The sequence below is a fragment of the Molothrus ater genome, chromosome 4, assembly GCF_012460135.2.
Source record: "Molothrus ater isolate BHLD 08-10-18 breed brown headed cowbird chromosome 4, BPBGC_Mater_1.1, whole genome shotgun sequence".
NCBI lineage: Eukaryota > Metazoa > Chordata > Aves > Passeriformes > Icteridae > Molothrus > Molothrus ater.
Window position 1 is genome coordinate 64,581,661 of NC_050481.2, and position 24,561 is coordinate 64,606,221.

The 24,561-nt window shown below is 37.2% G+C and overlaps 1 protein-coding gene across 1 annotated transcript in view; it reads left to right on the forward strand.

Annotated features, from left to right (window-relative positions):
• Positions 1-24,367, forward strand: part of LETM1 (leucine zipper and EF-hand containing transmembrane protein 1) — a 29,030-nt gene extending 4,663 nt beyond the window's left edge. Inside the window, exons 3-14 of the mRNA XM_036382088.2 lie at positions 3,084-3,540; positions 8,104-8,247; positions 8,928-9,065; positions 11,928-12,131; positions 12,583-12,702; positions 13,773-13,904; positions 14,524-14,694; positions 15,315-15,470; positions 16,268-16,402; positions 16,965-17,152; positions 19,026-19,164; positions 20,445-24,367. Of these exons, the coding sequence (XP_036237981.1) occupies positions 3,084-3,540; positions 8,104-8,247; positions 8,928-9,065; positions 11,928-12,131; positions 12,583-12,702; positions 13,773-13,904; positions 14,524-14,694; positions 15,315-15,470; positions 16,268-16,402; positions 16,965-17,152; positions 19,026-19,164; positions 20,445-20,594 (2,134 nt within the window). The 3' untranslated portion in view covers positions 20,595-24,367. The remainder of the gene's footprint in view (positions 1-3,083; positions 3,541-8,103; positions 8,248-8,927; positions 9,066-11,927; positions 12,132-12,582; positions 12,703-13,772; positions 13,905-14,523; positions 14,695-15,314; positions 15,471-16,267; positions 16,403-16,964; positions 17,153-19,025; positions 19,165-20,444) is intronic.
• The last annotated feature ends 194 nt before the right edge of the window (positions 24,368-24,561 follow it).

Consider the following 24,561-nt stretch of genomic DNA (forward strand, 5'->3'; position numbering starts at 1 on the left):
CTATCAGTTAGTATACTGTCATAGAATGTAGGTTTAAATCTAGACAAAGTGCTGAAATGTTAGCTCCAGCTTGTGTTCATGACAGATTAAAGGAAGTCTAAGTATTACTTGCTTCACCTGGTTGGTTGTGTGTGGGAGAAAGAAAGTGAAATCTTCCCCCTTTTGCCCACTTCCTCCCTTTTTGTTTCACTTTTGATGTGAAAGCAGTAGAATATTAGTGTCTATCTTGGCTGATTGCAGGTGTCCTAATGGGATCTGATGAGCTTCTTGCATACTTTCTCCATGGAGTTCCACAGAGTAAACATTCAGTTGCAGCTAGTTGAAAATCACAGTTGAGAGATAAGAGTGCAGAGCATCTGAGTGGGATCTCTGTTAAACCAAAGAAAGGAGTTTATTGTATGTTGCAGCCTTGGGTGATGGTGTCCTCTTCTGAAAACAAATCCAGCTGTTGTGTGCCCTTATGGAGCTGAAGGAGTTGAACGTTGGCAGAATCCATTCTCTGTTCCTGACTTGGCTCACAAGGCATACTTGTAGATAAGAATTTCCAAACGCCTTTCCTTGGAATGTTAAAATACTGGTTCTGTTCTGTGTTTATAAGCTAACTGCTCAGGATACAGGGTCTATTCTTTGATTTCCTGAGTTTTCATTTTAACTTAAGGACGTGTCCCTAGACAAAACCCTCTAATACAAAACAAACCAATTCTTTTTTAGACATGTTAGTTTCATATCACTTGCTGTAGAATTAATGATGATTAATTTTTTTAAATACATAAAACCTTTTCAAATACCTATTTTTATTGTGTTAGTGTATAAGACCTCTCTTGGGAAGCTGGAAAATTATGGTTTTAAACCTGTTAGGCTAGAGCACCTCTCCTATGAAGACTGAAAAAATTGGGGTTCTTCATCATGGAGAAGAGAAGGCTCCAGAGAAGCCTTACAGCACCTTCCAGTACCTAAAGGGGTTACAGGGGAGCTGGAGAGGGACTTTTGTCAATGGAATGGAGTGACAAGGTGAGGGGGAATAGCTTTAAAATTAAAGAAACTAGGTTTAGATTAGATATAAGGAAGAAATTCTTTGATCTGTGCTGGTGAGGCACTGAAACAGGTTGCCCAGGGAATTTGTGGATGCTCCATCCCTGGTTCAAGACCAGGCTGGATGGGGCTCTGAGCAACCTGGTATAGTGGAAGGAGTCCCTGCCTGTGGCAGAACAGTGTGATCCTTAGGTCCCTTCCAACCCAAACCATTCTATGGTTCTGTAATGAAATGAGCAGCAGAATATTGGGACAGAAAATCTAATTCTATTGAGAAGGTTTGGGGTGGGGTTTTTTGTTTGTTTTGGTTTGGGGTTTTTTTGTTGTGGGTTTGTTTTGGTTTTTTTCCCCAATCAAAGCTGCTATTAATATAATGTTGTCACTTATAATATAACAAACTAATGCCCACACCCCATGTGACACAGATCTGAATGCAGGGGACTCTAGTGATAAGTACTGAGGACAGGTGGGATAGGAATTGTGTGTCTGACATCCTTCTTGTGAAAGTGTGTTCAGAGAAGCACATTTCTTGCAATATTTTTATTCCCTGCAGACTCAGAACCAGTTCTGCTGTCAGAACTTTCTTCCTCTCTGCATGCAGAAGAGTGTCAATATATGTAGGTGGAACTTGGCTTGTAGGCCTGGAGCTCTGCTTTTGGGAAATGCCTTGGAGTCAGGGTGGATTGATTTATGCAGGTGTTTTAATCTGGTTTTGAATATGTAGCTTATTATCCTAAAGTAATTAAACTGTAATTCTTATTCATTAATATCTGTGCAAATGTGAGCCAAGAGACTGTTTTGTGTAACTGTATATGTTCCAGCAGTTGTCTGACCACTAAATGGTCAGATGCTAAAACTTCAGTTTAAACTAGAAAATAGTGTGTCTTTAAAAAGTAATAATTTAGTGGGTTTTTTTTTGTACGAAGCTCTATTTGAATAACATTGTGTAGACAGAACCATTAAAGTAAATTAAAGCTCTCTTGAGCGTGTAATAATTAAATTCAAAAAGTGTTTCTGTCTGAAAATTGAGTGAGTGAGGCACTTTTAAGTGTATAATAAACATTTTCTTCCTTAGAATGTTACTAAGACTTGTAAAGCCACTTTCACCTATTTTCTGTTCATTGACTGAAGACAAAAGCACATTCTGATTTTGTTTGCATGGTTTTTGTTTTTCACTGGCTCCATGAAGAAAACACCTCAGTCAGTTCTGTCCTGTAGATGTCTTACTGCTGGTATTTCAGTTTGAGGGACACTAATGGAACTCATTTATATGAAATATTTTATCTACTATTTTATTTTTGTCCCATCTTATTAAAAGCATGTACAATCCTACTTACATATAATGAGTGGTTCTTCTGTGTATGTAAGGAGTGTTAGTGGTGTTTGAGCAGTGCTTCCCTGCTAACTGCAGTTTACATTCAATTAAAGAAAAGAACAAAGTTCTGAACAAGGTAGAAGAGGGTTGTTTCTCTCTGTCCCAGCTCAGTCCTCTGATGGAAGTTTTTGCAAAAGGTTGTGCTGAATAAGGAAAACTGGATGCATGGAGATAGTAAGAGAGGAACTTCAATGAAATCAGATTCCTCTGGTACTTATTCTCTGACTCAGCACCTATCCCAAATATACAACTTAATTTTTTTTTTTGAGTGTTTTGCCCAAACAGGAGAAGTAATAGAAGGGACTTCATGTTACTTATGAATTTACATTTAGTTTTATGAAATTACAATTAGTTTTCAAGTTTAGCTTTCTAAATGGAAAGCATATGTGGTGGCTGCTCTTTATTTAATTGGAGTTAAATAAACTACCTTTTCAAAGTCGTATAATGGAAAATTTCCTGCAGGTAAATTTTTTTTGTCATGAAGTAAAGCCAAGCGTTCTTTTCATGTATAGACATTGGTTTTAATAATCAAAAATTCTTTTTCCCTTAAATATGCAGTAGATATTTCTCAAATTTTGTGTTTTATAAATACATAAATATATATATCTATGCAAAATTTATCTAGAAATAGCTGGTGATCTGTTGCTAATTTTTGAATGCTTTTTTTCTTTTGAAGGACTGTACACTTTAAATATTGCACTAGTGTCCCTCCTGTTTACGCCTACTCCAAAAAAGCTCACTATTGTTGTTGGACTAAAGGATCTGAGCAAATACACTTCACTCTCACGAGCTCTTCTGGCTCATGGACGCCACTAGCAACCCTGGGTGTTTTAGGTCCCCAGTACCTTCCAGTTAGGTGGTGGCATTCTTCACGTCCCCTTCAAGATGACTCCATAGTTGAAAAGTCACTCAAGTCCTTAAAGGACAAAAACAAGAAGCTGGAAGAAGGAGGTCCTGTATATAGTCCAACAGAAGTGGAAGTTGTAAAGAAATCTCTTGGGCAGAGGATTGTGGATGAACTGAAGCACTATTACCATGGGTTTCGGTTGCTGTGGATTGACACCAAAATAGCTGCGAGGATGCTCTGGAGAATCCTGCACGGGAACACTTTGTCTCGTCGGGAGCGGAGACAGGTACTGAGTAAAGGCCACTTTCCTCTGGCTGTCCTCAGTGATTGCTCTGTTTATTAGAACTGAGTTACTGCTTTTTGTTGTCTTCTGTTCCTAGAATTAAAATTCCTTGCTGTGTTTCCTTCCTCTTCACTATGTGGATGCTGAAATTTTTGGGTATTACCCCAAAACTTTTTTCCTATGTTCCCCATTGTTGAAGATAAATTTGTTATTTTCTTGTTGGAATGGCAGAGAATTCTTCTGTTTTGTCACATGGGCAGCAATTGGGGTTTGTTCTCAAGTTCCCAGCCATGTGCCATATACAGTAATTTTCTCTGCTTTTTCACTCCAGCTGGAAAAATAGTGGGAAACATTGCTAGTAAACACTGCTAGTAAATACTGCTAGTAAAGGTTATATCTGTGCCAGTTCACTTCCCATTTGTTGCTTAATGGGGTTCTTTTGAATGGGATAAAAGCTGCAGGCTGAAATGCATGATTGATGATGTACTATCTTACTTATAAATGTATCTGAAATAATTTTAGCCCAGATATATTTCCTTTATTTATGGCATGTTGCTTACATTTATGAAACTAAAAATGCAACTGATAATTTTAAAGAAAACAGAAATGAAATCTGGAGTGCAAAATGTGATTGCTTTCAAATTTGGATAATATATATGTATTTCAGTAGTAATTTCAGGTTTTGGATGAAATAGATGTATTTAATTAGAATGGAAAGTTATATGGGTATTTAAAAACATTGGATGTGGGTTCATATATGAAAAGACTGCAAAATATTAAGCTGGTATCCTTATTTTTTTTTTCTGGTAAAGAATACATTGATATTCAACTTCAGTTCATTGGCAAAATATCAAATGTGCTGATTTGACAGTTCTCATTTTACTGTTTTTAAGGACAAGCTGTTTAAGCAGTTTATAGAGATTAAAAATTCAAGTCTGTCTTCCTCCCTTTATTAAAAAAAAGGCATTTCAGCTGTTGCTGGAAAGATGTTTTAGAAGAGCTGGAGAGCAGAAGGTGTGTGTGCTCTGGGGCAAAGTGCTCAGTGCTGCCTGCGGGCAGTGTGGCTCTCTGCAGTTTGTACACCTGCACACACAATGTGCTGAGTTCACTTCTCTGCCCTCAAAACTTCTAGTAAATGATCAAAAATACAAGTATCTACTCATTGTTTTTATCATTTCCTGATAAAAGTTGGTCCCATTTCAACAACTTGGTGTGTAATTAAAACCCATCACCCATGACATCTTATATGCAGTACGAAAATTCTTCCTAAATTCACAAGGTTAGACAAGTAGCAAAAATTGTTACAGGCAGGTGTAGCAGTTTCTGTCTCTGGGTGGGTGTGGTTTCCTATCAGACTCCTCTGCCCCATGGTCTCAGCATCTTCAGGCTCCTTCAGTTCTGCCATCTTCCTTGGCTGCTACAAGAGAGTGCTTGGCAGCTGATCCAGCTGAGATGGGCCTCAGCAATAAATAAAACAGTCTCTGCTGACGTGAGAGGGGATTATGGAGTACCAGAAAGAGTAACTGAGGATAGGGGAAGGTGAGGACTGCAGGACTGGTTTAGTGAGAGCTTTGGGGAACTTGAAAAGCCAAGCGAGACAAATTAATTCATGGTTTAAAACAGAATGGGAAATTCTCCAGGGGGAAGATTGGAACCATTGATTTTCCTGCCTCTTTCGTGTTTACTGAGCCATACTTCTGAGAAATTATATGAACAGCAGTAATATTCCATCAATTGATGAATTTATTAATTTGATTACCTTTTGATTTTGTTATCTAGTGATGATCGAGCTGTTTTGCTCATGTTTAAGTAGTGGTCTGGCATTTGGCCTTCCTAGATTTTCTTTTTGTGCAAATGTTCATTTTCAGTACTAATTCTCTTTTTAAATGAAATGGCCATTTATTTGTTTGCAGATATAAAGTAGTGTTTACATTGGTGTAGCCTGTCTCTTATCTAATGATGTATGTATGTGTTTATATGCATGCAATTCCAGTGTAGGAGATGTAGAGAAAATAGCTTTAATAACTACAGTAATTAGTTTCTCAATCTAAGTTTTTTGTTTTCTGTATTTGGAGGAAGAGGACATTGTGTCTCTGGAGTTGAGGGCATGGTAGGTTCAGAACCCAGGGTCGCTGAAAAGCAAACCAGGCTGCAGCTGAAAAAACCCTTTTGGGTTTTTTTAAACCTTAGTTCAAGTTTGTTTCAACACAGCTCATTTTTTTTATCAGTTCAACCTTAAATTGTAGTATACTGACTGATTTAAAGAAGTCTTAACATTTTGGTGCTGGATTACCTCCTGAACTTTAAAAAATATAAAATAAAAATTGATGTATATACTGCTTTAAAAGTATTAAGCTGCACATGAGCTGACAGTCCTAGAGAAATCTTATCTTCATGCAGACTGACAAATGAGTTATTTCTGCCTGCCCTTTCCTTCCTCTTTGGAGGCAATAATGGAAAGATATCCAAGTAATCTAACCACATGAACAAGCAGTTGCAGCACGGCTAATGCAAAGGGACCTATTGCTTATGTAAACTACAAGTCAGTTCCAAAATTCTGCTCCTTCAATTTCTGTCAGTGTTTGGATTCAGCAGGGTCACAGATCTACACTTAGGAGAGAAGGCAGGAAGAAGTAAAGCATGGTACTGATGTAAAAAAACCCAACTGCTCTGGTGCTGGCTCCTGCAGCGGGGTGGTTCAGGGTGTGGCAGTGAGGTGGCAAACACGAGGGAGTTTGTGGCAAGGCTGCCAGCTTCACAAACTCTTCTCTGCAGAGGAGGGAACAGTGGAATACCCAGCTGTAGCAGCAGGTACAGGGAGTCACAAGGTTCTGGTGTTGTGCTGCCAAATGCTGTGTGTGTAATCGTACACCATTGTATTAGGTTCCTGCAGAAAGCTGTTTTCCTTGAGTTAGCCGAGGGTGCGGTGCCATGATTTGTGAAAGCTGATCCAGGACAGTGCTGCTGTGAAAAGCTTGGTGCTTAAATCAAGTTTTCCCGCCCCACCCCCGCTTGGTTTGTACTGATCCTTTTTCCCCGGTCCGTGTGAGTATTTATGGGTCAGTTTTAGCTGGATCAGTGCTGTGACTGCCAGTGCACCTTCATGGCTCCTTATACCTCATTTCAGGTTAGCATTAAGTTGCCTTAATCCAGTGGTAAAACTGCTCCCTTGGGTATGGATTTTGTAGAAATACTTGCACGCACTATCTGAGAATAGTGACTGGGGAAAAATAGGAACTCTGTACTCTGTAGAAACTTTTGAGGGCTTTTTTTTTAGGGAAAATCTACTTTTCTTCTGAGTTTTAAAATTTTCTTCCAAACTTTCTTACTTTTTTTTTTTTTGTTTTTTAACTCCATGGTAGTCATTTGCCTTCCATTGTTGGAATGAATGGAAAAATCCTTGAGCCTCAAAACAATGGACCAAAGCATCCCTTCTGGGAAACTGAATTTTTTTTATGTACAAAGAAAAATGCCAGACTTTGAATCTGTAGAGCATGTGCCTTCCTTCCACATATAGTAGTGCTTAAGATTTTGGCTGGTTTTATGGTAAGAAAACTCTGAATGAAGTTTTACAGGTTTTGTATTCTAGCAAATCAGTCCTGAGGACATGGGATCTGTGCTGGTTGTTGCTGCTGTTCCCCTTGATTGCCATGAACTGTGGCAAGGGGCTGGACTGGGCAGCATGGGTTTACTGTTGTAATTGCATTTATGCTGCCAGTTTTTGTCACTCAGAGCTGCGGTTATCAAGTCTTGATGTGGAATGACAGTGCTGTGGCAGTGGAGTACCAGAGTGTAGCTCTGATTTAGGAGCTGATGGGATTCCCAACAACCAGTTTTTTCCTTTGTAAAAGGAGGTAGAGTCAAGGAAGATCTTTATTCCCCAATATAAGCTGAGTTGTGAAGCTTTCAACAATTACTGAAAGATTTAATAATAGACTGTACAGCCTAATATATATATTTGTGAGTGTGCAGAAATCACAAGGACAGTATTTATTTCATGCAGTTCAAGATTCATGAACGCTACCTGCTTCAGAGGATCACTGCTCTGGAAATGCAGTGGTTTAAAAAAAAAATCTACCAAGCTGGGCTCATTACCCTGGATTTAAATGTACATTACAATTGTTATAAGGCAGAGGGGGAGGGATCTTTCATTTTATTCTTGATTACTTATTCCATAGTAGCTCATGCATGTAAGAAGTGGTGGAGCACAAATAAAGATGCATAAAAGAAGTTAAGCAGCTTTAATGACAACAAATGACCACCTCCTGTTTTCAGGTGCTTTTAAGAGGTTTAAATGAGATACTTGTTCAATAATCCTATTGAGACACAGTAAGGCTTTTGAAATACTTTCTATAGTGTTGAAAACTGGTGAAACTCCAGCACTCTCTAGTATGTAGCAACTTGAAAAAAAACACTAACTTTGTCACATCCTTTTATTGTGTAATTTTAAAATTTCTTCATAGCAAATATATATGTGAGCCTAAGTGACAATTAGATATTCAAATCAAGCATTTTTAAAATAAGTATTTAAATATTAGCTTATCAATATTTTTTTTTCTCTTCCAGTTTCTTCGAATATGTGCTGATCTTTTTCGCCTGGTCCCTTTCTTAGTTTTTCTTGTTGTCCCATTTATGGAATTTTTACTTCCAGTAGCTCTTAAGTTGTTCCCTAATATGCTTCCCTCTACATTTGAGACAAAGTCTAAAAAGGTAAGCAGGTCTGAATTTATAATCCAGTGATATTTTTTTAAAAATTAGGAATGTCTTGGTAAAAAAATTAGAAAAAGTCTAAAAATGTTGCGGTTTTTTTTCAATATTGGGGTAATGCTTTTATCTTCCTTATTTTGAAGATCTTGCTTTTGAACATATAATAATGAACCAGTGCCATCCTGGTTTTGATATGTGCAGGTGCTAAGCTGTCAGGGTTGAAAGCCTGTCTTGTCTTTTCTGCTATCCTCATTTCCATTTTCTGTGACTCCTACAAAGGAGAACTAAAGCTATTTTGTTTTTCTGGTTGTATTGAAGTAGACATTGTAACATTTGTAGTCTTAAACCTCGATACAAAGTTTTTCATATGTATACTTAAAATTTAAAATAGTTTGTTACGCTATTTTTAGTTTAAACTTTATTTCTACCGCTTATGTTTTCTCAGAATTGTTAGAGCTTTGTAAAAACCCACCAAAAGAGCCCCACAAGTTTTCACTTTCAGAGCACACAGTGAGCACTTCAGTGTGATTTGGGGTTCTTTGGGAAGAGTGAAAGCCCCTTTGGAATGTGTGTTTTATAGCAGAAGGCCAGAATTACTCCACATAACTTGTCTGGGGACAGAAGTGATGTTTAGTCCGTGTGTTTCTGGCAGGAACTTTTAACAATAAATATTTTTTTAACAGGAGGAAAGATTGAAGAAAGAATTGAGAGTAAAGCTTGAATTGGCTAAATTCCTTCAAGACACCATTGAGGAGATGGCCTTAAAAAATAAAGCAGCCAAGGGAAATGTTACAAAAGATTTTTCAACATTCTTTCAAAAGGTAAAAAATTTGGAAAATATGTTCTCTCCTCCTACAAAAACCTACCTTTGGGTTTTTTTGGTCTATGGTAATCATCACATGCCTTTATTTTTTTCAACTTGAAGAAACAGAATGTAGTAGTTTTTTAGGATAAATTTCTAGAAGCACTATGTTTCTGCTCATTTGTTTCTTGTTCACTTATTTTTTAATAAGTTAACTCTAACATGAAACATGGTGTGCTCAGTGGTTACTCATGTAGGTTTTGACCTCTTTTTTTTCAGCACAGAGTATGAAAACTGACTTCTTTCCTAATTAACTGATTGAAACTTAATGGGGGGAAAACTAATTTTTTTTGATCAAATTTAATTCTGCTTGTAAAAACAAGTTTTTAAGTGCACAGTTGCTATACTGACTAGAATGTGGTATAATCTGAAGTTTAGCTAGAATGTAGTTGTTGTACAAAATTCCTATTTAAGTTCAGTTGCTGACAGACTTAAATGTCAGACATCTGCCTCCTACATTAATGGCCTTTAGGTTTCACCAAACTGTAGGTGAGAATAAGGTACTCCCTGGAGGTATGAAAAATGCATTCTTTAGTCTTCTCAGGACAGTCCTAAGCTCTGATTTCTCGTAATTGTGGGGCTGTTGAATAAGAGGTGGAGCCAACAGCATCACCAAGTGTTTTGTTGAAAGAAAGGTAGTGGTCCCCTCCTTTGGAGAGGATGTGTATTTGCACAGAAAAAGGCACATAAGCCCAGGGGTTTCAGACATGAACTTTACAACCTCTTCCAAATAGATTAAGATTTTCCTACATGTCAGGGCTAAGAATGAAGTGTGGGGTGATAAGATGATGTTGATAGTGCCACGTAGATCACCTCACATAATCATAGTGGTAAATTTTGCCAGTCAGTAACTTCTTGCAAAGTCCCTGTTTTGCAAAGTAGTTCCCTACTTTGAAGTCTCTCTGCAGTCATCTGTTTCTGTTCTTTTGAATCTGCAGAACATTGTAAGTGGTTAGTTACAGCAGTTAGTGGCTGAGGCACTGCCCCTGCAGGCTCTGGGAACTTGCCCACTCATGCTTCATGTTCAGAAAATTTAATTTTCTTCTGGAAGAACTGCTACTGAGAATTTACATTTGGCCGTTAATTTTCATGGAAATAAATGATGTTTCACTCCACATTTGCTGGAGGAAGTCCCAAGTTCCTCTGATGACTAAAAAAGAAGTTTCAAGCTCTGCATTTCATATGTGTGGGTGTGCTTTTTACAGCTTTATATTTCTCATTTGTGCCACAGAGACAAACTTCATTGATCTCATTTCGCTGTACCGGATAATAAATGTCAGACAAGAAGGAGCTTTAATGCTTCCCACCTTTTTGCTTCTCTTTAACAGTGGCTTCTGTGGTGAAGTATTTGATACTGCAAGAGCCATTGATTGCAGGCTTAATGTGTCTGCTGCATAATTCCAGAATTTGTCTCTGTTGCTTTGTAGCTAGTGATGTACTAGAAAGCTTCAGTTTGTACTTTCAAGAAACACATGCTTGGCTCTTTCAAAATTCATCTTTAAACAAGGGAGAAAAATACTTCCTGTGTTTTTGAAGTGCCATTTTTGGCTCCTGTGGTGAAGGCACTGGCAAAGTGGAACAACAAGGCCTTTGACCTTTCTTTCTTCAAGATGGTTTCTTTGCTACAAAAGTATCCTGGAGGTTAATGGGCTCAAGGCCATCTCATCTCCTGATTTTTACCTTTTTCTGTACTCAGTAGCTGTTCACTAAAATATTTGAGTTTGCAGGTAAAACAGGTAGGCATGATAGGTCAGGCAGTACAGGTAATGTCAGGTTTTCGAACTGTACTTGATGTCACCTAGTTTTATGTTTTCTTTACAAGAGTTAAAAATGTAGAAGTATTGGGAAAAGGGGTTTTTTATATCTGTGATTAGACTGAAGATGTTAAGACTGGGAATACATAATTGTAAGTTCTGTAGATTTTTGATGTAGTGATGTCACTAATAAGCTTTTGGTGGCATACTTAAAATAGAAAAATGAACATCTATATAGGTGATAATGCTTTACTGTGACCAGATGGGACTTGAGAATTTTTCTCCTACTTCTTTGAACTGTTATTTCAGCTTCCAGTAATTGGGTTTAATGATTGGGAATTCACTGGTAACACATCACTTAAGAGCTTAACTTTGCATTTATACAAACAGTTACATAGAACAGTGCCATCACAAAGATGCAGAGTTCTTTCCCAAATAGTGCTTTCAACTTTGGAATAACTTCAAGTACAAAAACATTTGCACTGAGGTGCTGCAGAACATCTAGGAATTGAAAGCCAGAGTAGTGTAACAAAGGAAGAGAAGTAGGTAGTTCAGGGTCTGAATCTGTGTTTCATGGGAACACCAGTGTTGCAAAATTTTTGCCATCCTTACTTTATCTTCCCATCTTTATCTTATGTGTTTCTGTATTTAGTAAATATGGTACCAGAACAAATATCTGCCAGTCTAACTCCTGCAGCAACTATTTATTAACTCAAAGGTGTGTGTATATATATATTTTTTTTTTTCTTGAGGTATCTCATGGCAGTGCAAGTCAGCTAGACCTGCTCCTTAGTGTACAGGTGCATCTAATTTTTGTTTTGTTAGTTTTATCCTAAGTACATTATTCAGTGTTGTTGGAAACTGTCAGCACTATCAATTCTTTTGCCTAAGTAAGTAGTTGTTTGGTTTTTTTTAAAATGTCTTTCATTCTGTCCTTATGTGCTATTTCTTATCCCAAAACTGTTGCAAAGTGCTTGACAAACGAGGAGAGTGTTTTTATTCAAAATAATGCCCAACTATAACATCTGCTTTGAAAAGCCTTGTGTGTGTTTGATTTTTTCTCACAGATCAGGGAAACTGGTGAAAGACCCAGTAATGAGGAGATCTTGAGGTTCTCTAAACTGTTTGAAGATGAGTTGACACTGGACAATCTGACCAGGCCTCAGCTGGTGGCACTTTGTAAGTTGTTGGAACTTCAGTCAATTGGGACAAATAACTTCCTCCGCTTCCAGCTGACAATGAGGTTGAGGAGCATAAAAGCAGATGACAAGGTGAGTCATTCTGAATAGGCACTGGGTAATAATTTTGACACATAACAGTAATGAGTGTGTATGGATATATGTATGTCCATTTTTCTAGGCATTTTCCCTTTTTTGTTTTAATTGTCTTTTCTGAGAACTTTGAACAAAAAGGCTTGAAGAGCTTAAAATCAGAAGCGTCCTTATTTGTCAAGAAAAAATGATCTTTTTTTAATCTATCACTAATTGAAATTAAAATAATTTTATCACAAAATAAAACATTTCTATGAAACTATAATTTGTAAGGGAGCTGGTAGAAGTATGAGCTTGGGGTTGGCTGGCCATGATGGAGCAGTGGGAGCAGCTGGGGCTGTTTTATGTTAGCACAGCACCTCTAGTGGCTGTTGTAACACGTGGCTCTGCAGTGCTGGTGGTGCCTCTGTTTTGAGCTCTAACACGGTCAGATTTCCTTTCCATTGTGCAGATGATTGCTGAAGAGGGGGTTGATAGCCTGACTGTTAAAGAACTGCAGGCAGCTTGTCGTGCCCGAGGGATGAGAGCTCTTGGTGTGACAGAGGAGCGTCTCAAGGAACAGCTGAAACAGGTATGGTTTTGCAAGACTCAATACACAGACCTAGTTCCAACTGTTAGCTCTGATGCTCTGGATTTTGTCCTGATTCTGAGAAGTCATTTTGATTCTGTTTTCATTAAAGGCTTGGTTAAAACAGTCTTTCTTCTTAATAGGCTTTTTTGTCCCATGTACTTTGTAAGTACGTAGTAGCTGTGGGTTACTGCCTTTTGACCATGATGTTTTGATGATGCAGACAGATACTTTAAATTTAACATACCTGAAATATATTTGCAATTTTGAAAGTTTGTCTTGTCAGTTATTATCTTGCTCAAAGGAAGTTTTCACCTAGTAGATCAGTAGTCTCTTGGTGTTGCCTGGTTTAGAGGAAGGTCTGTTGGAACATGTCTAGAGGAGGCTACTAAGTTGATTACAGGGGCCTGGAGCACCTCTGTTATGAAGATGGGCTGAGGGAGTTGGGGTTGTTCACCCTGGAGAAGAGAAAGCTCCAGGGACACCTTATAGCACCTTCACTTCCTAAAGGGGGCTTAGAGCAAAGCTGGAGAGGGACTTTTCACAAGGACAGTAGTGATAGGACAAGGGGGAATGGCCTTAAACAGAAGGAAAGCAGGTTTAGATTAGATATTAGGAAGAAATTCTTTTCTATAAGGGTGGTGAGACACTGGCACAGGTTACCCAGAGATGTGGACTCCCCATCCCTGGAGGTGTTGAAGGCCAGGTTGAATGGAGCTCTGAGGAACAGTTTAGTGGAAGGTGCCCCTGCCCATGGTAGAGAGTTGGAACTAGATGAATGATCTTTAGCCCAACTGAAATGGTTGTGTGATTTTAAGATGCATGTGAAACAAACCATTTGTTCAAATATTCATTCACTATTTCTTGAAATACTTCTTCAAACAAAATACATCTTCCTATATTTCATTGCAATTGCTGTAGTTCTTAGCTGATTGTAGTCAGTAGTTCCTATATTAGGATATTGACTGATAAGTAGTGGTAAAGAAAATGTATTTACTTTTGCTTGACTTTATTTGTAAAAAAGAATAAAACATCCTGAAATTAAAGACTTGTTTTTTGTATTGCACTTACAGTGGTTAGATCTGCACCTGAACCAGGAAATTCCTACTTCGTTGCTTATTTTATCCAGAGCCATGTATCTTCCAGATACCCTTTCTCCAGCTGATCAGCTCAAAACAACCCTTCAGACACTACCAGACAGTGCTGTAAGTATTGATGGACATAGTGTGTAAAGGTGTCATGACTGAAAATCCACCCAGACAAGCAGATGTTCTTCTCAGTTCCTTGCTTTTCCTTGAAAAACTAAATCATAGCTAGGTTTGTGTGACCTTCAAAGGCAGAAGTTGTGTTCTATGTGGAGAGATATGAGGATAAAGCAAACACAGGGCAATATTGGATTACATGACAGCAGGCAGTAAGGGCATAAGAAGATTTAGAATACACCTTTCACATATGAAAAAACAATGAATGCTTCAGGCCATAGAAAGACACTAATACTTAAAAATACATGATGTTATGCAGAGAGAGAAATTATCAGAGTAGATTGTTGGTAGTCTTGAGAGAAAGAGAATGAAGAACATGTATGATTTCAGGGTGGAAAGTTCACCAAAGTTCACCAAAAGTTTCCACCAAAACCGAAAAGTTTCTCAAGACAGAGAGTCATCTTTTTCTGAGAAATGCAAAAATAGGGTAACATCTGGGGGCTTTGACTTTATTCATTAGCATACCTGTACTACCTATCTCAATCAGGATATCTAAACCTGCATTATGCAGCCATACCTGTATGTATGTACACACTTCTATTAGCTACTTTGTTATTTTTAGGCCAAAGAGGCTCAAGTGAAAGTGGCAGAAGTTGAAGGTGAAAAAATAGATAACAAAGTACGACTGGAAGCAACACTTCAGGAAGAAGAAGCCATCAGAAAAGAAAATGAAGAAAAGAAAATGTCTGAAGCTGCAGAGAAAGCCAAAGAAACCCTTGAGGCTGCAGCCATGGTAAGTTCTGCTCACAACTACTGAGGAGTAAATGTCAAGTGATGTGAACATTAGCATGTTATGAATTACTGCCTCTGCTCTGAGTATTGTCTGCAAGAAACTGGACTTAAAATCCACATATGGAAGGTGTGAGAGAATATTTAAACTGATTGCAACACAATAGTTTACTATAAAATATTGGCTCTGTCTTAATTATCTTTGATTTCTCTTCCTTCTTAATTAAAGGAGTAAGAGAAGACTTCTTTTTCTGTAGTAAAGATAGTGGATTTGTTTTTTGTTTTTTAAATTTTCTGCACCCCACATTTTAAATGTTCCTGTCTTTGGCTCTATTTGTCATTAACCTGATAATGTTGCTGTATAGTATTTGACTATAAAAGCTGCTGGCCTGCTTCATTAGTGAATTAAGCCTCAGGAGCTCACAGAAGTAGTTCTTGAAATACAAGCGGGTATGTTAATGTGAAACCACTTAAAATGTTGCAGTTTTTTAACCTCTTCTCATAAAAATGTGTGTTTCTACTTTGGCAACTATTTCTATTTTTACAAGTCATTCTTTACTGAAGCTAATACAGCTAATATTTTGGTTTTTTTAAGTGCAACCTAATGAGGTGTTTTAAATTTAGAAAGCGGCGGAACCAGCAGCAGATCTTGAAGCAACTGCTCTGCAAGCTAAAAAAAGCCAGGTGGTGATGGATACTGAACCAGAACTGGCACGGGCAGGTGCAGCAGTGCACTCAGAGGCACTGATAGATACAGCACCAGTGCTGGAAGGCATTAAGGTAATCTGGAGAACCACACATTTTCATACTTTTAAATGTAAAGATTCAGAGCATTCATGTGAGGACTGTGATAAATTGCTTGTCTGCCCTTCACTTTTGACCCTCTTTCCACATTCTGTCAGTTAAAAGCAACTACTCAGTGGATTGAAAATTCACCAATGCAGAAGCTGAAGTCAGAGCAAAACATGTCAGAGCCTCTCCTTTATCTCTCTGCATTATTGAAATGAATATACCTGTTTGAGGGGGGGCATTTGCACTATCTGTAGATGGAATGGGCCTGTGCATATTTTATTATGCACTTTTCAAGAGACAGGTGTACTTACTATGGATGTTCATCCTCATTCTCACAAAGGTTATTGAAGATAGTTTTCTACAGTTGAACTGTAGAAAAGTTTTCTCAGCTGTAGAAAACTTTCTCAGCTTTCCAAACTTTACTCTTTTTTTTTTGGTGTAATTTATCTTTTCCCATATATGGTGAATTGTTTCTCAGTTGTTTCAATTGCTTAGCCCAAGAATGAAGTTAAACATTCTTAAATGAGATGATCAGGAATGGACTTTCAGAAACTCACATAATCAATCACATTAGCTGAACTTAATACTGGTGCACTTCAAAAAACTGTACCATAGCAAATTAACTAACTGCCTTACCATTTAAAATCTTGTATTAGCCTCAAAATGTGATAGTAGTGATTCCAAACATGTAAAAAAAATCTTGTGTTTTCTCTTTTCTGCTAGAAAATTTTGCAGGAAGATCACAAATGTACCTTTCACTAATTTGTGTATGTTTTCTGTTACAGGGTGAGGAAATCACCAAGGAGGAGATTGATGTGCTGAGTGATGCTTGCACCAAGCTACAGGAACAGAAAAAATCACTAACAAAGGAAAAGGAGGAGCTTGAGGAATTGAAGGATGATATCCAGGAATATAATGAGGTGAAGAATAGGGCATGGAAGTTCTTTTTCTGTTCATGTTTAGTTTTAGCAGAAGTGATCCACAAATTTAAAGATTATCTTTCTTGGTTGTCTGTTAGTCTGAAGTTGGAAACTGAGTGAATGAACTTTGTATGTGACAATGCAGAGCCTCATTTGTGTAACATGTTGAAATTGTTACCACTAGAGTAGTTCCCAGCAGATGAGATTCCTGCTCCTGCTCTTGTTCCCATGGGGACTGGGGCAGCAGGAGCTGCCTGACTGCTGCATGCTGCAGTTCTTTCTTAGTAAGTGTAGATGTCAGTATTACAGAAATTTCCAAGATAAGTAAAATTAACCTTATCCAGTCTTATGAAAAGTGTGGAAAATAACATTTAAGAGGTACATAAAAAAGGCAGCAGTATTAAAATTTATTGTTCTAATTCTATTTGGCTTTGTATGTCTCTAGATTTGTATTTCATCTACAAATGGCTCCTGTCTTGAAATGCTGGTTGAAGTCAGTAGTATCTGCTGTTGCAACTTCACATTGGCAAAAGCTTTTCTCTGTCTTGACCATTTCTTCTAGGACTTGCAAGAGATAAAGGAGCTTTCTAAAACTGGTGAGGAAGAGGCAGTGGAAGAGTCAAAGGCAAGCAAGCGACTGACAAAGAGAGTGAACCGAATGATTGGTCAGATAGACAAAATTATTGTAGAATTAGAAACAAGTCAAAAGACAGCAGATGCAAAGCTGGATGGTGAGGATACTCCTGCTGGGTAAGTGACCTGGGAGCACTGGGTGTGTCTCTGGCTATTCACCTTCACTCTTGCTTTTGTCTGATGTGTGGTTAGAAAAGAATTGGTGAATAACTTGTTTAGAATATTGAGATAATTGATTTTTTAAAAATAAAATCTACAAAATTGTGCTGCAGATTTTCTCTCTTCTAAGGCTGAATATGGTTGAACTGATGAAGGAAAAAAGGATGTATAATTCCCCAGATCCTGAGGGTGTTCTGAAAGTCAGAGTGTTGATTAGAATCTTACCATTTTGCCCATGCCTCTGGTACAAAATGGATTACAGATGAAATCATCCCCTTAGTCATGCTCCTCACACAGTAATTTTGCCCTGTGTCATTGACTGAAAAGGTGCACAACAGTGTGTGAGCATATTTGTTGTTATTTAGTAACAAAGGTGTTAGTGAGGAAAAAAAAAAAATGCAAGGGTCTATGGTGTCTTGAGACAAGTGGGGAAATGCATCTAATGGAAGTGAGGGGATCATTTTACACACTCCCTTTCCAGGAGATTGACTTCATTTCAATTTTTAATACACAGATTTTCAATGAAAGATCTTTCCTGGTAGTTTCATTACAAAATTCATTTATCAACACTTATCCAGGTCTTAATATTATTGGAAATAATCAGGCAATCCTATGTTAATGGTCATACACTGCTTGTTACACACTCTGAAATACTTGGAAACTGTGATACAAACTCTCATGGCTTGTAATCATGAATGCTGTATTAATCTGGTTTATGCTTGCACCATTTTGTGTGATTCAATAAGAGAGCATGGCATCTCCCAAAGAGCATAACTAAACAGAAATAGGGATTCTGCTTTTGTTGCTTCTGAGCTCTGTGTTTTCCAGTCCCCAGGGCAAACGGTCATTTGTTGCAGATTTTGTGTAATAAGGCAGCCATATGAATGCTGCTATAGAGAAGTCATTGATCAAAACCATCTGAATTTGTAAACTAACAATACAATGCAGAATCTGCTTGTACTGAATGTAATTATACTTTGTAATGGCTGGTTTTCTGGATAATTTTGTAGGTGATTGTGGCTGATTGAAAATTACTAGTTTAAATATTGCTTAGTTGTCAAAGGCTTGTCTTTTAACCTTCAGGATGGTGCAGTCCTTATCAAGCCATGTCCAGGACATTTAGCAGCAGCATGAGAAATGCTCCTTGCATAAAAGTCTCTCTGTGTCCAGAAGAGCTGGGACTACACTGATAAGGCCCTTCTGTTTCGTATTTATTGGCTTCACTGTCTCCTGCATTTCAGCTGGATCTGTGCTGGAAGATGTTTCTTCAAACTAGCAAAATACACACAAAGATCATGAGATCAGTGAGCTGAGAGTAACATCTGAAACCTGCTGGTCCTTCCTTCCCCAGAGTCTGGTCCTTGACAGGAGCAAGTGAAGCTGATTTAACAAAACAGCTCAATTGCTCAAGTGATTAGTTCTCAGCTTTTGTTTTCCTGTGACTCATTGATTTTCTGTCAGCCACCCCTCTATGTAAAGGGATGCCAGAAACATGGCACTATATCTTTGGTAAATGGGGAGTGAAGGGACAAAGGGCATTAGATACACAGTCTGGGAAGCACAGAAAACTTTATTTCAAATGCTTCTGGGTACTTATATTTGTTCAGTAAACATGTGGAAACTAAAAACATGAGATGTGATGGTAAGATAAAAATCTGCTTTCTGATCAGTAACTCCTTTTTGTTTTTTTTGCATTCTGTTTAGGATTATAAATAATTAATTAATAATTTTACAAGCATCCTGCAGTGTAGTAGCTTCCAGTACTGCTTTTTGTCAACCTTATTCCTCTGGAGTAACTGCTTGTCATGTAAAGTTTGTGCTTTCTCTTCAGGAAGAATCTCATCAGCATTACTGAGCTAATTAATGCAATGAAACAAATTCAGAAGATTCCAGAGGAGAAGCTAACAAGGATTGCAGAGGCACTAGATGAAAACAAGGATGGCCAAATTGATATAGATAATGTTGTTAAGGTAAGTTTGTGGACTTCTTAAAGAAAGTAAGACTAACCATCCTTCAAACATTGCGCCTGTTTGGGCATAAATTCATAGTGCAGTCTTTTGCAAGGGTCTTTACTTGGTGCCAGTGAGGTTTTTGGCATGTATTGTAAATAGATCTTATATAACAGCATCTTTTGGTGGGGGTTGGAATCCATGTCCATTACCACATAACCTTTAAAGCTGTAGGTTTTTTGTTTGTCAAGTTCAAAATATGGTAATTTTGTTATTACTTACAAATGGGAGGGAGTAGAACTACCACTGTTAGGGAAAGTCTTGACATAACATCCATTGATGTATTTCATATCAATACAAAATAGTGGCTTTGCTTGCCTATTTGTATACTTTAGATATTTCATTGAGATCTGTATTTCCTGTGCTTGAAAGACAGCAAGTTGTGTTTGTTGCCTGATTTGTCCTGTTCTCTCATTTTGCTGAACATTCGCAGGTTTTCTCACCCTTTCACCTTCATTTTCTTGTTTCTTTTTCACTTGGTAAATTTAGATTTGTCCTGAAGCTTACTTCCCTCAAGTCATTCTGCAACTGGATACAGAAATAGCATTTAAACTATGGCCAGCTAGAAAATATAGTATCAGCCTTTTGAAACACATTTTTCCTCTCTACTGCCCCAGTGGTGATTATCTTCCCTGTCTCTAAACAGCCGTTGCACATTTAGCAACACAGATAAAATGTACTTGTAAATTCTACATATGTTGCACAATAAGTCTAGGAACTTGAGGAGATATGCCAAGAATACATTTGTCCAAAAAACTATTTCAAGGAATTTAGAATAATTTACTAGATTATTCTTTTCGTTTGCTTTCTGAAACGCCCCCCCTCTACTTTTAAGTTTTTCTAAATTTGTGCCTGTCTGATAGAGTAGGTATTCTTAAATAAAATTAAGCCTATGAATTACTGTCTTAAATACTTTTTCAACAGGTACTGAATCTCAGCTTTCCATTGAAACAGACAAAATATGTTTTACTAATGCTTTAAAATGTCTTTGTGTACTGCACACACAAAGGTCAAAACTTCTAAGTCTTTTAGTTTACAATTTAGCTTTTTTTTAGTACTCTGGATGTGTTTGAGGTACCTGGTTGTGGTTTGAATTTGTCTTCCATGTACGAAAGAAAATGCTGTTTTTCTTGAACACAAGAACTGAATACTTTTGTTGTCTTAACAAAATTAATTGTAGGAAAACGCCTCCATCATGTAAAACCTAAATGTGCTCTCAATTTCATTTTATGTTCGTGTAGGTTGTAGAATTGATTGACAAAGAAGATATTGATATTGGCACCAGCCAGGTTGCTGAGATTATGTCACTGCTTCAAAAAGAAGAAAAACTGGAGGAAAAAGAGAAAGCAAAGGAAAAGCATGATAAGGAAGCTGCAGAAGCAAAGAATTAAGCTTCAGAATCTGAAGCTAATCACAGTTGTAACCAAAATCTTGTATATCTTTCTGTGTCTAATGGCTACATATTACTTGAGCTTTGTGATTATGGGAAGTGTTTTGAGCTGATTATGGTAATAAATCGTAGATAAGTTTTCTGACATATGGAATGAAATTTCCATTCATCAAAGAAGTGATTTAGTGTCATTCCATACTGATGAAAACAGAATAGGCTTCTGTAGCAGTGCTCCTGCCCACAAAAACATGTATTTGCACTCATTGTTGTGGTACAGTGATCCATTAAACCTGGAAGTTTGCTGTATAAATTCAGTGTATCTATCATGGAGAAATGTTTCCCGTTTGTTTTCTTCCATCATTACATGGGGCCCAACCTTGCTCTGCTTCTACCTTTTAACTTTTTCAAAATTTAATACAATCTTTCTGTTCCATCACAATATTACACATTTTCTAATCTGCTAGTGAAGATTCTGTGGCTTCAGTAGTAGCTCTGTAGGTTTAGGGGTTTTTAAGCTAAATATCACTAAGCTGTTGCCTCACTGACAGAGAATGTGGCATTCTGATCACTTTTATGAATTCATGGTTATTATTATTTTCTGTTGAAGGGAAAAATTAGATTTATTTTTCCCTAGAGTGGAAACTTGGCATGAAGTTTGCTACTTATGGGTGCCTTAAATTTCATAGGACTAGAGAGTAGAGTATGTTGCTTCTACTCAAAATTCCATGAATTATTAAAGCATTGGAATCACAGGAGCCTTTAAAATAGTTTCAGAACACAATCTGTCACATGGTAAAGTGAGTTAAAGTGTTTGTCTGAATAGCAGGATGAAAATAATCAAAAGGAGAAAATGTCAGTTATGATCTTTTTGCATATATTTTAAAAAATGTAGCTATCTTTGTGTGCTTGTTTTTCATCTGATAATTATTTACACCATGACTAGTTTTCTTACCTCTCAATTTTCATCTCAGGTATAAAGTCATTAACAAAGTATAGTCAGAGTACATAAATATGTTCATCTCATGGCTTTGCTTACCGTGCAGTCAACAAGTCATTTGTGGTATTGCCAGGTCTTTGATTACATCCTTGGTTTATAGTCACTGTCTTTAAATGTGTGGCTACATACTGGCTGTAGGTCAAGGTTTTCTCATTAATATTTCTTCTTAGCAGTAAATTTTAAAGTTTTAAAACTAAAATACTAACTCTGGGATGTTCCATAATTCATGGTAGCCTAAATTTTACACTTTTCTTAAAATCTGTTATGAAATACAGTACTGTGGCTTGAACCAGCAGGGTTGTGGTTTGGGGTTTTTATTCTGTTTTTATTTTGCACCCAGTATTATAAAATGTACAACCATTCTTGATTTTGTGTACATTATAGAGAGCACATCTGACAATGGCACTGTACATGATGATATTGAGGTGGGCAGTTAGTACTTAATGCTTTTAGTCATAGTAGCATATTTTTGTAGAAAATACCAACTCCCAAGCATATTTCAGCATAATTCCATGTGCAGTATTTATCTAGATTGGCTAAATTATTTGTACAAACTTATTTGAAGTTAGTGGAACAAAAGAAGTTTTGACAGTCTCATGGCTTGCATGATATGGACCATTGTATTTAGTTGTTTTCAAAGCAATATGTACAGTGAGATGTACAGTTCTAGAAAAAGTCAGTGTCTAGTTCAACTATTGAGTTCATATTCTGTACAGTTTGCAAAGAAAGCTGCTTACAGCAAGATCCTCCTGAGAATTACTGTAATTGTATCTGAAGTGTGAAATTGCTGTGATGAAGCTGAAATTTCAAATCAGTACAATCTTTATGGTTCATCTATCCCAAAACAAGGGGGCTGTTCTCTTCCTCATAAATCAAGATTACCTTGGAGATTTCAGCAAGGAAGTCACTTTGTAGATTTTTGAAGATCCAACTTCACTATGTGCTTTTTTTTTTTTAGCCAATGCTTGTGTTAGATGAAAATTCAACAATAAAACTGATTTCACAAAAATACAATCTAGAAACTAATTTTCCATTTTATAATTTACAGCTAGAATTTATGGGCTTTGAAGTACGCTCAGTTTTTACAGTGGCATATTTTCAATTTTAAAACAATGTATAAGAATAATACTTGACATTCCTGAAACGTGGTAAAGATACTCTAAAATTGCCTGCTACCTTTCATGGAATATCAAAAACCTAAGAATTGTATTCACTTGAATGCATGCAGATTTAAACCAGGGAAGTAGCAGAAAAAGCTGTTTTCAAATATTTATTGATTAAAGTTTTACAGAGCTTTAACTGTCCTGAAAGTAAATTGACTGATTGCAGTATTTGGGAGTTTAAAACACTGTGCTGCAGTTCTGTGTCTACTGTTCACTTAAATTTTCTGTGGATTAAATAAGAAGGGAGCCAAAAATAGCTGATTTTTTTTGTTTTATGAAGAATATTCTGATTAATTTGAATGCATTCGGACTTGCATGAAATTGGGCATATTGTGAAATCTTTACAGATTACATAAAATTCCTTTTAATGCCAGTCAGGAATGGCAGCTTTCTGCTGTGACCTGAAGCGATGACAGGATGTGCACACCAACCACAGGAAGGGCTTTCATGGGGAATGCCTTCCTTCTGTTGAAAGCAGGCAAACCCATGATACCTGGACTTGAACAACACATGTTCTGCAAGCTTTAAAAGATTAGGGAAGCCCTTGGTGATCCACTTTTACCCAACTTTGAACCTCCCAAGCAGCTCTGGACTGGTGATACAGGCAACTGCAGCAGAGTTGAGTAGCTCCAGCTAATGTGCTTGGTTGCCTTTGGTGTTGACCAAAAAACCAGAAGCTGCAGCACATTCAGAGAAAGGATGAGTGTACAAGTGTACATTAACTGGTCAGAACTTATTCCTGAGTGAATATTTAATCAGGAGATGTAAATATTTCTTTAAATAATTTAAAGGATATGTGAGATTTCGATGACTTTGTGACTTACACAGGCAAAGCCTCTGAGCTCAGACTTAGGTGATTGTAAGACCATTGATGAGGTTGTTGCAGATTCAAATAAATTTTGACTATAAACTATTCAGGGGGAAAATGTAAAACACACAAAAAACCTTTTTTAAAAATCCATTTAGGAACAGGGAAGAGAAGTAGAGTAGGATGTGATTTCTTTCCCCCCTTCAAAACAAGTGTGTTATAGGAGCTATTTTATTGAGCAACTTGTTTCTTTTTCATCTTAGCCCAAAAGATGGTTTTCAGAGAGATTTTCATCACTGACTACATACTGTGAGAGTCAATCTCCCTGCAGGTTAAGTGCCAGAAGGCTGGTTCAGTCAGCTTGTCAGCAGGACTGCATGCAGGTAGAGAATATCTCTTGCCAGGATTGTACCTTACACTAACATAGGCTTTGTCCAGGGGGAAAAGGTTGCATCTTTTATACAACTCCAAAATACTTCTTGTAACTTTATATCTGCATACCTTGCTAATAATTTTAACTTTAGCTACTTCAGCATGTATTTAAATACTTTTAAATTGTTAATATCAAATAATGGGGTGTACTTAATTAAAAGAATAATCCCATATTCTGTTCTTCATATGTATTCCAAATTTTGCTTTTCAGTTGATGAATTTCAGCCTGTGTTATAAATTTAAGTTGAAAATAATTTGTCTGTGCTCTGAGCATACTGGTCCTGTGTTTGCCATAACTCAGTATAAATTTTTTATTTTAATTGGAGCTTGTGTCCTTTGTTTAGTTACAATAAAAGTATCATTTTGAAACCTAATCTCTCCATTATTTTTCTGTTGGTTTTGCTTGTTTAGTGTTAATTTATTGCTCTTCAGATGAGATGCCAGCACAGGGCTGGATGCTGATGAGCTGTGTCTATGAAAGTAATCTCCTGTCTGCTTTAAAACAGGATTTGGGAACATGCAAATGCTGAATCTGCTCTCTAGTGTCAAGTGTTTCAACAGGTGGCTG